The sequence below is a fragment of the Nanorana parkeri genome, unplaced genomic scaffold (assembly GCF_000935625.1).
Source record: "Nanorana parkeri isolate BGI_ZX_2015 unplaced genomic scaffold, ASM93562v1 scaffold434, whole genome shotgun sequence".
Classification (NCBI taxonomy): domain Eukaryota; kingdom Metazoa; phylum Chordata; class Amphibia; order Anura; family Dicroglossidae; genus Nanorana; species Nanorana parkeri.
This window is the reverse complement of record NW_017306702.1, coordinates 660,087-672,615: the sequence shown is the minus strand read 5'-3', so window position 1 is coordinate 672,615 and position 12,529 is coordinate 660,087. Positions and strand designations below refer to the sequence as shown.

The following is a 12,529-nucleotide window of genomic DNA, read 5'->3' as shown; positions in this document are numbered from 1 at the left end:
CCTATTTGTTTACTCAATGTTTTGGATGGATACAGCATGCATGCTTTATCCAGCTTCTGACAGGTTGTTAGTAGTGTAACATGGAAGCAGGGGTCTCGAGTGGGCTGTAAAGTGCCGCCCAAGGCAAACACCTGGTTTGCCTTGAGGTGGATACGGCCCTGACTTAAGGGTTATGTTTTTATTTACAGGGGCTTTGATGCTTGGTAGCTCTGAGGAAAATATAAGTATTCTCCTTAGAGATACTTTGCATCATTTTTGTAACACAGCCGGCTAGCAGCATACAAAACTGTGAGCTGCTGCTGGCTCTGTGACTGTTACGGTTCTGCAATCACAGCGATCAGCTCTCGCTGTGATCACAGGACTGGCCACCTAATCTGCTGTTGAGGGTCTGCCTCGGGCCTCGAGGGACCCTTCAACAGCCGTAACTCAATGAGCTACTGGTCCCTTCACAAACCAGCGCTCATTGTACTGATTGATGGGATTATCCAGTCACCGGTCGTTAATGGATAATCCCATCAGTATTTTCCTAGTTGCAAAGAAATCTTGACTGTGGCAGGAAGGACTACAATGTAACAGAAGTATCACATAGCTTATAATACTGTTCTTGAATTGAAGTTTAACAAATATTTCTGATGGCCTAGGTAAACTGGAGGAAGAGCTGCAGAGGCCCAGCACCTCTCCTGGCTACAACCCACAAACAAGAGCATTAAACCAGATGGAGACCTCCCCTCCTAAAGTTACAAAGGTAGGTGAAGGAATGTGATGGTAAAAAAAAAATGGTCCTTACATGAGTTCAGAGGCTTTGTTGTGTTCCAGATGATAAACTGAAATCCTCAGTTTTGCTATATACAGAACATATTATGATTCAGACCAAGTTACATGATTGACAGTTCTAGTAATTTGGAATTGCAGGTTACTTAATAAAATCCAGGAAATGATTAAAGTGGAACTGTGGGAGACGTGTGTAAATAGACTGTTTAAGTACAAATGTGTGCTTTTTGATTTTTCTACAAGAGTTGTAATTCTGTGCAGACTTGTGATTTTTACATTGCGCTGCCACACTGTACAGATTACACACTTATTTGTCTTGACAGTATTGCTTCATGGATCACTTCTCTGCTTTTAGCTTGTTCTTAATGTGTTAGCATCAACACTTCAGTTTGGTTAGTGGGGATGTGATCCAGGAAGCTGTAAATCTGAACCAGAGGGCGTTTGCCTGGAATTCCACTTTGAGTGGAGCAGCTAAAACATAGCACTACAAATATTTCTGGACAGACTGATTCTCCTTGCCATGCTATAACTGAGCAGCTCTGAACCAAGAAGGAAACCTCAGCTGATGGTCTCCATAGGGGAGTGGGTGGACAAGGGTAGAAACATTTTTCAGGGGTGTCGGTGTTCAAGGAAATGAGGTACAGGTTTGTTGCAATTTTTAAACAGGTCTGTTCTATCACTGCTTTTATCTATAGCTGTTAAAAAGAATGCATAAAGCTGAACTTTGGGGACAGAAAAGATTACTTTAAATAAGCAATAGATGCCAAGGATATAAATTCACTTGGTGTACCAAATTCCTTTGCAAAACCAGATGTTGCCTTTTTAAAAGCAGCGATGACATCACTTGACTGCACATTGCAGAAAGCAGAGTTGTAGGTTGGACCCAGCAGGTCCTCTAACTACAGAGTGCCTGCAGTAAATGACCGAGTGGATTCGAGAACAGTCATCCTGCCCAATGAGAGCGGGCAGAAATGAACAGTCTTTATTCCAGCATGAAACAAATCCCAAACTTTTTCTGTAGTAATGTAAAGATCTGGAGTAAGTACACAGGGCACAAACCTTTAGGTAAGGATATACATGGCTCATGCATACGGAATTATGAAAATATTTGTTTGGCCAGATTTTCTTTAGCACAGACTGGCCAGTGGCTGGGTTTTAGGAGTTCTAGGAACACGCACTCTTTTAAATGACATTTTGTATTTTGTGGCTTTTGTTTCTTAAAATCACTTACTTTTTGACTACTCTATTTCTCTTTTCCAGCTTCTGCCTTCTGATTCCTTCTATTCGCTCCTGTCCTCCTCTCCCCTTGTAGTCTGACCTCTGCAGCCTCCACCCTCAGGACTTCTGTATCTCCTTGAGCAGCAGCCCAGGCAGCTTGTACAGCCTTCTCTGTATGTGACTTCTCTACATGCAGCATTATTGCAATCAGCTGTACAATCCCATTAGGTCTAGTCTATAAGATATCATGAGAATGCTCTGTTCACTGCATGCTGCTTTTCACAGGAGGTGCATTATAAGATTATGGCATGCATCATAGGGACCACATTAGTAGGTCAATGAATGCCAGGCTTGGAATATGTGGCAGTCTAAAGGTGCCCATACACCTTACAATTATCTGCAGATTTTCTGTGGTCAGATGGAAAAAGTGCAACAGATTGGCCCAGGTGGAGATTCCTCCATGCACACAGTTAAGTGTAGCTTGAGGAATCTGTTTCACCTTTTTCATCTGACCACAGAAAATCTGCAGATAATTGTAAGGTGTATGGCCAGCTTTAGAATTTCTGGATTCCAGTTAGGGTACTTTATAAGGAACATTTAGACATTTTCCTTTTAAATTTTGTTTTTTAAGAGATGGTAATTTTATAAATGTGAAAAATGCACATTGTCCATCCTCTAGAAAAAAATTCCATCAGTCCAGTGTGCCTTCAGTATTGATGTACTGGTAGTTTCTTTGCACCCCACAATCTTTGCCTCTGTTGGTTGTAGGCATAATTGGATCCAAGTGTATGCAGATGTCTATTGCCTGTCGTTACTAGCAGTACCTTGCCTATGTGCCTTAGATTATTTGCAGGGTGGGATTGAGCTGCAAGCTTCTGTGAGGTTCTAGCTATAGCCTGAGGAGGCTCTAGACTTCACAAGCAAGTAGGGAGATCATCCTTATGCAGAATGGTTACAGACTAGAGAAGCTGCAAACCGACTGGCAGTAAGTTTGGAACTTCGGACACATTTTATAACTGGCAGCTTTACTTGTAAATGTAATTTTTGCCTGACGCTTTCATCTTAAAAGGAGACCTATATAGTTGTGTGTAATTGCACCGATGGTTGTACCTTCTCAGGACATTGTACAGGTGCCATGAATGGTGGTATGGCTTCAGTTTTTTGGTCACTATTTTTGCAGCTATATCACGTTTATTTGCGGACTTTGGAAGAGCTAGTTACATGGAACTAGTGTTGACTGAAATATCCACAATCAAAGGCTTTGGTAATCATTTTGAAAGGTGCTCTGTCCATTTGGAATGTACAGTAGATCTTTATCTGCAAAATGGGGGAAGATTAGGCCAAACGTACACTAGCGGTCTTCCAGGGCATGACTGTATAACATTCAGTCACGGCCAGCAGCATAAGCTTATAGTTATAAGACTTGTCACCAACTCCATAGCCTGGCATTAAACTGTGCAATAATTGTCATGTATTGGTCACACATTCAGTATTCAGTGTAGACCTGCATTTGATTCACCCACCACTGTGCTTGGTGTTTGCTCCTTTTCGCATGTAGGTATGTCGTAACAGATTTTTATTTTTTGCACTTGCTTGTTTCAATAAACCAACAGAATAGAACTGTTGGGATTTCTTTCTTTTAAGCCTTTATCTCCTTATTTTTGCTATCCTTTCCTCCATTCCTTTTTTCTTCCAGTAGCCATTTCTACTCTGTTTGATATGGATGGATTGTTGCATGCTCTTACAGCTGCACATCTGAAAAGTTTGTCTCAAATATTTATTTGTGTTCTGAAATATTTATTTGTGTTCTGAACAGAAGTTTCAGCTGCCAGCGCGTGAGGTCTGTTTTGGGTGTCAGAAGACTGTCTACCCCATGGAGCGGCTCTTTGCCAACCAACAAGTGTATCATAACGGCTGCTTCCGCTGCCATCACTGTTCCACCAAGCTCAGGTACTTGCCACTGTGATGAGTGTTGCTGGCGGTGACTTGCTTTGTACATAAATGCCGAGCCATATGTATGAAATGAGGTCTTGTACAGAAGGCTAAAGAGATATGTATTGGTATTCATTGAGATTCTTTAGAAAGCAGAAAACACTGTATACATTTTTAAGAATATCAATGACCACAAAATCCATATATGAAATGGACCATTTACCAAATGTGTGCATTAGAAGTAAACTTTTGAGACATTAATGTAGGCTGACCATTGTTGACTCTTCCTTTTGAAACCAATTAGTTCTCTGGATGTCAGTCTGATATATTGACTTGAGCAAGGAAGTAGTTCTGACTCCTTATCTGATACTGATTTACAGAATACTTGTTCAGGACTGTGTCTGACTGAAACATCATGAATACAGGCAAAGATGGGCATCTAGCATTTTCAGCAGGAGACCAGCAATGACAGCCCCATGTTTCTCTCTGCAGTCAATATAATTAAGTCAAGACAATTCTGTCCTTGAAAATCGCAAAACTTTTTCATGAGTGCCACTGGATAGGTTAGACTTGGTTTTTTTAGCGGTTTATCTGGAAATTGGATAGTTTTTAAAAACTTTTAAGGATTAAGGACAAAAAGTAATAACTATGGCATACCAGTCCATGAATGCCATGGCAGCATTTGGTTGTTTTTTGGGCAAGAACACTTTTTAGCAAGTACAGAATGGCTGTTCTTTCCAATTTTTAGTTTTTTCTTTTTTTTTTTTTTAGGTAAACTGCAAAATCTCATGTAATGGATAATTGTAATAGTAGACCTGGTTAACTGTAAAAATCAGTACAATTCTATTTGGACTTCATAATTTGAGGCAGAGTTTTTACAGTTATCTCAATCACACCAAGGACTTTCTAACTATCATAATGGTTACTTTTGATGCTACTATACAGAGTCTCCCAAGGATATGATGGGATAACTTCATTTGTATGCATAAAAACGTCCGGCTTGGATTGCTTGCAAGGTTGATTGCTTTAGTTACATTGAAATAGCTACAACTATCAAAGATCAGGCATTTTGCTACAATAATTAAAGTATAACTTGTCTAGCAGCACAGATAAGGGATGGGTTTTGGAATTTATTTAGTATTGGATTAATCTTGTTAAAGGAAGGGTGTTTATTTTATATATGGTTATTGTGGTCCTTGAGTGTCTTTAATATTTTTTATATGGTGTCTGTGTTGGGTTTTTTTTTTCTAAATATTGTTGGGGCCTACGTAATCAATTTTAAGTCTAGTCAGATCAGCCTTCATTTTAATCAGTTGATTGATCTACTACCAAATTTTTGACAAACTTTTACAATACAATCATACAAGCTTCTTCAGGTTTGTTATATGATGACTGCCGTGTGTGGTGGTGGTGTGTTTTTTTTTTTTTTTTTTTTAATTGTGAAATGATCTTTTCAGAATTGTAATTTCCTCTGCAGCTTTTGATTTTTGTGTGGAGTGTTTCGGTCCCCCTCCATCACAAATGATGGTGCAAAGCCTGCATCTTACATGGTGGCCAAAGGATGTTGGTAAAGGACCAAGAGCTTAAACCACAAAGCACAGCATGCGTGTTATTTCACTTGACAGTTACGCTAAAGCCACTTGCAATGCTTGTGTGTTGAAAATTCACCAGCAAGTACAAGGCTTATTTTACTTTAGTAATTGCCAATGCATCACTTATTTTCAGACTTGCACTGTCCTGGTTGCTCTGAACAGAGCAGCCATCTAAAGGTTATGGGCAGGGCATGCTGGGTAACTTTAGCTATGTGCGGTACATTAGTAGATTTGCTCTGGGACCGCTGTTTTATAGTTAAAGCGGAACACAGTCTGTGTAAAGTTGAGATTTATACAAACACATTGACACTTTCTATTAATGTACATGCATGCACACTTGTAAATCTGTGTTGGCACAATATGCCATCTTGCATTCTATTTATTTACTATCTGAATGGAAGTGAAGGAGGTGCTGCAGTCTGAGGGACATGATATAATCTGTCTCACGGGAAGTGTTCTGCAAGTTATTTTTCTTTTAATATGGTTCTAGCACCATCAAATCCCTCTCCTGCTTTTATCAGTCACTTATTACTGGTTTAGTTTAATGGAGCTGTTCTTCAAATGAAAAATGGGGGAACATTGGTCAGTGCAGTGATTGTCTCTGCCCCTTCTGCAAGTGTAAACAAAAAAAAATCGACACTGGTATTAATATTAAGAACCCCTGCATCCTATTTAAACAGATTGTTGACATCCAGGACACTCGACACTTGTCTTCTACAGGCTGCCAAAATATCCATAGCAAGGTCCTGGAAATATTCAGTGGTGAATGTCGCAACTATGAGAATAAAACCTTCCTGGATCATGCTTCACAAAAAACTGTCCAGTATTTTATAGTACAAATAGATACGGTTGAGAGTACCCAAAATCCTTGTCCAAGCTTGGCATCATGGTGTGGCTGGGGTAGATCTTGTACCATGGGGAAAGTCTTTTGGTGGGGTTTTTTTTGCCCATAGTATATTTTTACATAACCAGGTGACTTGTCAGGACTCTGCTCCTGATCTCAGCTACTCCTGCTCCATTTGTTGGTTTTCTATTGACCTATCTTTACTGTACACTTTTTTGTATACAGTACTGGCCTTTTTATAACTAAAGTTAAATATATTATGTTTTTTTTTTTTTTTTTTTTTCCTTTCTCTCCTCTGAAAACATTACACTATTAAAATAGAAAAACATAACTTCCCAAGGGGTCGTTGTGTAAAGCTGTAACCTATTTTCAGCTGTGCAGACAGATATTGAGACCTGAGACTAGACAGTTCTCAAAAAATTGTCTGATTCTGGGTGCTGCCACCTTGCATGTGATGTCACCAACGGCCTCAAGTTGGTGATACAGGGATCACATTTTGTCTGTTTCCTGCTGAAATTAGATCTGTGGCTGACCCTGGTAGGTGGGGAATTGGCACCGGAACCCTGATTGCAACCTATCGGCTACAGTCACTGTTCAGGTATTCAGACAGCCACATTCACCATGTCAGAATACAGTAGCTGGCAGGGGGGGGATTCCGCTATCATGCTCTCTAGCATGGATGGGGGAATCTATTGATTTTTCTCATTCAGCAGTGGTGTTGGATAAGAAAATGCTAGTGTGTGTAGCTAGCTTCAGAGGTGTCATTAAGGTGACATTAATGACACCCCCCCCACCCCCCCTTTGCTGTCTGCTACATTAAAGGTTAATTAGGGAGGTGAAGGGAGGAGAGGAAGACTTTGGCTAACTCAAAGTAATTGGACAATTTTAGAAGCAGAATGTGCTATGATGAGCAGGGGGTAGGTGGCTCTGCGAGGAGATTTGACTAGTTAATTTCTTGCAAGGTGCATTGCAAGAGAATCAAAAAATTTGTGCAATGGAAACCCAGTGCAAGTAAGCATTTTAAAATACTTGGAGTTTTGGTTTTTTTAACTGCAATTTTTTAAGTTGGTGACCGTGATCCTAGGTCTTATGATGCCGGGATATATTTGGAATATCTAGGAAACCTTTTGAGAAATGAAACCATTCTGTAAGCTTGCATGAACGGTTTTTAATTTTGAAAGTTTATGCTCTTTACCTTTTTGTAAGTTGCATGCTTTTGTTTAGTATTGCTAGACGCTAAATGCTGTCTGGCTAATGGAAACCACTGAGTTGACCTAATCTGTTTTTGCTTTTTCTTCCTGAACAGTCTTGGCAATTATGCCTCTCTACATGGAAATGCTTATTGCAAGCCTCACTTCAACCAACTGTTCAAATCTAAGGGAAACTACGATGAAGGTTTTGGGCACAAACCTCATAAAGATCTGTGGGAGGGCAAGAAAGATGTCACCGAAAATCAAGACGATGTTATCAAAGCCACAGAGGCCAATGCAGAACCCAGCAGTCCAGTTGTCGAAGATGCTCCTATTGCAAAGGTTGGTGTTCTGGCAGCATCCATGGAAGCCAAAACCACTAATGCTTCATTTGAGCGGGAAAAACAGGTAGAAACAAAGAAGCTGAGATTTGCTTGGCCACCTCCTGCTGAATCCACCAACTCGGCAAATGCCCTTGAGGAAAACCTTAAAGTCTTCAAACCTAAATGGCCACCAAGTGATGAAATTCTAAAACCTGAAAGTGAGGAAGACACGGATTTGAAGAAGCTAAGAAGAAGTTCGTCTCTAAAAGAACGAAGCCGCCCATTCACACTAAGTGTGGCAAAGCCGGTGGTCACTGGCACCACAAAACCGCCTCAATCTCCTGTACTGAGAAAGCGCAACTCCTATCTAAGGGATGATTCTGAAGATGAAACTGAAGAAAAGAAATCTGTAACTATGAAAATTAAGTCCCCACAAGTCGAGCTTGAGACCAGCGAAGACAAGTTACCTATTGAAACTGAAGACAAGGAAGAATCCCCGACCAGATCAAATGAGCAGAGCTTCTTAGAAAATGGGGAAATTTCTGAAGCGGAGGTTTCTGAACAGCAACTCTCCCCTGAGGAATCCACCCATTCTAAACATTCAAGTACAGAGGATCTGGTCATGACCAAGGATATATCTCCAGCACAGAACCGCAAGTCTCAAGATATTGGCTACTGGGAAGGCGAAGATGTGGAAGAACTAAGTGTAGAAGAACAGATCAAGAGAAATCGTTATTATGATAATGATGATAATGATGAAGATGATTGATACTGCACCTTTCACAAGGTTTCAATGCTGTATGTGGATCAGCCTTAAATTGATAGCTACCCCAGTCAAAGTGACCCTCTGTATGTAGTGTAAAATTGTTCCTTTTTAAAACCCTCTTGATGTTTTAAAGTCCACCGTATGTATTATGAATGTTAAAAAAAAAATCATCTTTTGGCAGGAAAAAAATTAAGTTTTATAGCAATGCACCATAAAAGTTCTTTAACTCAAGTTTATACATTTTAACTTCCAAAGTTTGCCATAGACCAAAAACAGCTTGGTCTTGTTGGGTGCTTGCTGTACAGGCTGGTGGCCGTGACATTGTGTAGCACTTTCTAAGAACTATAAATGTATCACTTTCTGGAAATCCTGCCTTCATGATGGATATTTACCTGCTGCCATATATGCATATACTACCAAATGAGTGAAGTTAAACCATGCTTTTACTGACTTCTCTCATGCCTGTCCTCTAGCTATCCCATCTGTCAGTACCCAGAATGAAGGTTGTAAATTCTTAATTTCCCCTTCTCTCATGTCATAGCTCCCAAGCAATCCCTACATAGCAGCTTGGTAAACTCCGACTGGAAATCTGATAATTGTTTTTTTTTTGGGGGGGGGGGGGGATAAGTCTTTATAAATCATATTGCATCATTCCTCCTTTTTTTTTTTTTTTTACTTTTTTGGAACCTTTTTTATTTTTCTGTTCACTGGCCCTTTAAGGAAAAGCAGGTGAAGGCAGTGATTTTAATAGATTCAGTCAATGTTTATTTCATACAATCTTGCATTTGCTAGGGAACTGTGAGAGGAAGCAATAGATTTCGACTTCTATGCACAGGTACTGTTAGGTGGAATATCAAAAAGTGGCAGGAATCACTTTAATGTTTGCCCCTGTTTTTAAATTCCCCTTATAAATGGATCCATCAATTTGGAATAACATTCTCCCCATAGTAGTGGCTCCAAATAGAGCCATGGAAGGCGGTGACTTCCCTAAACATCTCCAGTGTTTTCACTGAGCAGTGATTTCACAATGATTGAACTCCTAATACAATTGGGAGAGTTCAGTTTCCTCAGTGGATAGCTAGTCATTCTGCAGCTGGTTTGGTTAAGGCACAGGATGCTACAGTTCACTATATTGCAAAGCACAAAAGGTGAACTCGTGGCAAACAGACATGCAACTGCATTTTTTTTGTTTTTTTGTTAGCGGATGAAGTCCAGAAACGAACACTAGCAACCTCCTCAAACGTCCGTAGTTTGTGAAGATCTGGAACATGAATTTGCTGATATTCACACTTTTCTGTATCCTGGCATGCTTCTTTCAAGTCTATGGCAGTTTTGTATCTGTACTATATTTGTGAAATGTGCAGCAGCTAAATATTTCAAGTCTTCAATTTGCACATTAAAGTGATAACCATGGCAACCATATATGTGAGTATTAGGGAATCAGAAAGTTTTAGAATGATTTCATGTATGATCAGAAAGTTGGGTGTGTTCACCTGTTCTATTGTGGCATGGCGCTACAGGTTGAGTATCTTGGCGATAGTCCTACAGAATATGGACCATTGATTTTGCACGACTTTCTTTAGTATACATTTTTTCTTTTTTGCTATGGCGATTTTTTTTTTTTTTTCTTCCTATTAACGTTTTTACCTGGAAATGGTATGTTCTAGATTTTCTTCTATTATCAAGCTCTCAATACACTAGTGTTTTCAGGGGCATTGTATTCTGTTATGTTTCTGGAAAACTGTACATAATTTTAAAAACCAGAATGCAGACCAAAGCCATGGTACGTTGGAGTCTTTGGCTCTAGTTGGGTATTTTCAGCCTTCAACTCTCCATGAGGTCAGAAACTGCATGTGCTTTTTTTTTTTTTTTTTTTTTTTTTTTTTTTTTTTTTTTTTTTTTGTGTGTGCTTGTCATGTAATCACAGCCAAGGCAGTTATTTTGAGAGCTGAGCCATGATTATGACCGTGCTGCCTCTCCGTTTAAATGAAGTAACATTATGGGGCAAGGCAAAGGAATATGTCCTATTGACTTTGAAAATAGCGGCATGAAAAATAAAAACATGGTGGCTGCCATTGCTGACCAGTCTTAAGAAGTTGCCTAGCTGTCATACTAACCATTTTGCTTTTGATATATTGAGTCGCTGATCCAGAACAAATGTACAGCAGAGGACTAATAACTTTTATACTTCTACTCCTGATCTTTCTACTAGTTATGGGTCAGACTGAAAGTACTGATGCCAGTAGCTGGGCACTTGGCATTTTCAGCATATCAGCCATTTCATCCCCAAACCGGCCTGATGCTTCAAATGAGTATTCCTTAGAGGGTGATGAGGCAGCTGGCATGTTTTTTTTTGTAGAGCCTCGAGATTTAGGGCTATAAAGTTCCTCAGGTGGTGATCTTATCAGATTTCCACACTAAAGCCCTGTGGCCATCACCTGTTCACGACTGGCAGAGGCAGTGCATGCCAGTATCCAGTGGAAACATTTGAATGAAGGTGTCCCATACTTGTGATTGTAGTTCCTAGTGTATTCATTGGCTACATAATGGTTCAGACCACAAAATTGCTATTTCTGTTGTGTTTCGTGCAGCAAGTACATTTCCGTTCTAAACTGTTTATTTTGAAAAATGCTAGCACAAGAATTGCAGAATAAAATGCCTTGTAATCCTCGGAACAGCAGTGTGCAACCCAGAACAACACAGGGTGTCACAACTCGACTCTAATGCCTGTGCCCCCCATGTTTTTAATCTGTTCATCCATGCATTTATCAATGGCCTCTTTCTGCCTCCTGTATGACTTCCCTCAAATGCTTTTCAGTTACCAACTTCCTAAGAAAACTTACTGCAGAGAGGAGGCGGCACACAGGCTCTCCAAGGCTGCAATGTTTGGTCTTGTGTTCCTGACCACTGTTCTCTCGGAGGATTGAGATGAGACATTTAATTCTGGTATCCTTGTGAATGCAGATCTTTAGTCCGCTCAGTACACTTCATGCATTAGTAGTGCAGACGGTTTAGTTTCATTATTGAGTCCACAGTTGTGACTAGCCCTACAGTTTTCTGGCACTGATGTTTCCAATCTAGGATCTTAACTGGAGTTTGCCATGGGAGTCACTGAATAGGCAGCACCGATGTCAGAAACTGGTAGGGATAGCCATAACTGTGGAAACAAAAGAACACACGATTGGGCGCTCTACTGGCTCATTAAGTGTAGTGGACATTTTGAGAAAATGTGAATTTGCAAGGATACCAGATTAAGATGTCTTGTCACAATCCTCGGAGACCAGTGGTTTAGAATACAGGACCAAACTGGCTTGACTCCAGTGGCTTTGCCCTCCATGCCTTTATTCTGGTTATCTTCGCATCCATCCATGGCTCCTTTTCTGCATGGCTTCCTCCAAATGCTTACTAGTTGCTGCCTAAATGATCCCGCTAAGAGAGGTAGAGTATTACTGGCTCCTCAAGGCTACCGTGTCTGTTCCTGTGTGCCTGACCACTGTTCTCTGTAGGAATTGTAATTGGGCATGTCATTCTGGGATCCTTGTGCATGCATATTCTATTTCATCCATTGTCACCACACTTGATGCATTAGCAGTGTGTCTGATCTCTTGTTATTTCTTTTTAGCACATATTACAGCAAAGTATGAATTGAAGTAGTTTATTTTCATATTCATAAACACTAAATTACCTTAGGGTACAGTACATTTGATGGTTTCAAGGGCTGTTTCTTTATCTGTCTATTTTACATGTTGCTTGAACGTGTTTTTATACAAGGCGCAGTGTTTTCTTGCTGTATGAGAGATGTGAAGTTGGTACTGTATTTTATAAAGTTGTAATATATTTGCTTCCCAACCAATCTGAAATAAAGAGATTTTTTTATTCAGAATGAAGTCTTT

General features: G+C 40.0%; 1 protein-coding gene across 1 annotated transcript in view; it reads left to right on the top strand.

Annotated features, from left to right (window-relative positions):
* LIMA1 (LIM domain and actin binding 1) overlaps positions 1 to 8,847 on the top strand; it is a 61,064-nt gene extending 52,217 nt beyond the window's left edge. The window contains exons 9-11 of the mRNA XM_018560139.1: positions 642 to 745; positions 3,806 to 3,939; positions 7,664 to 8,847. Of these exons, the coding sequence (XP_018415641.1) occupies positions 642 to 745; positions 3,806 to 3,939; positions 7,664 to 8,639 (1,214 nt within the window). The 3' untranslated portion in view covers positions 8,640 to 8,847. The remainder of the gene's footprint in view (positions 1 to 641; positions 746 to 3,805; positions 3,940 to 7,663) is intronic.
* The last annotated feature ends 3,682 nt before the right edge of the window (positions 8,848 to 12,529 follow it).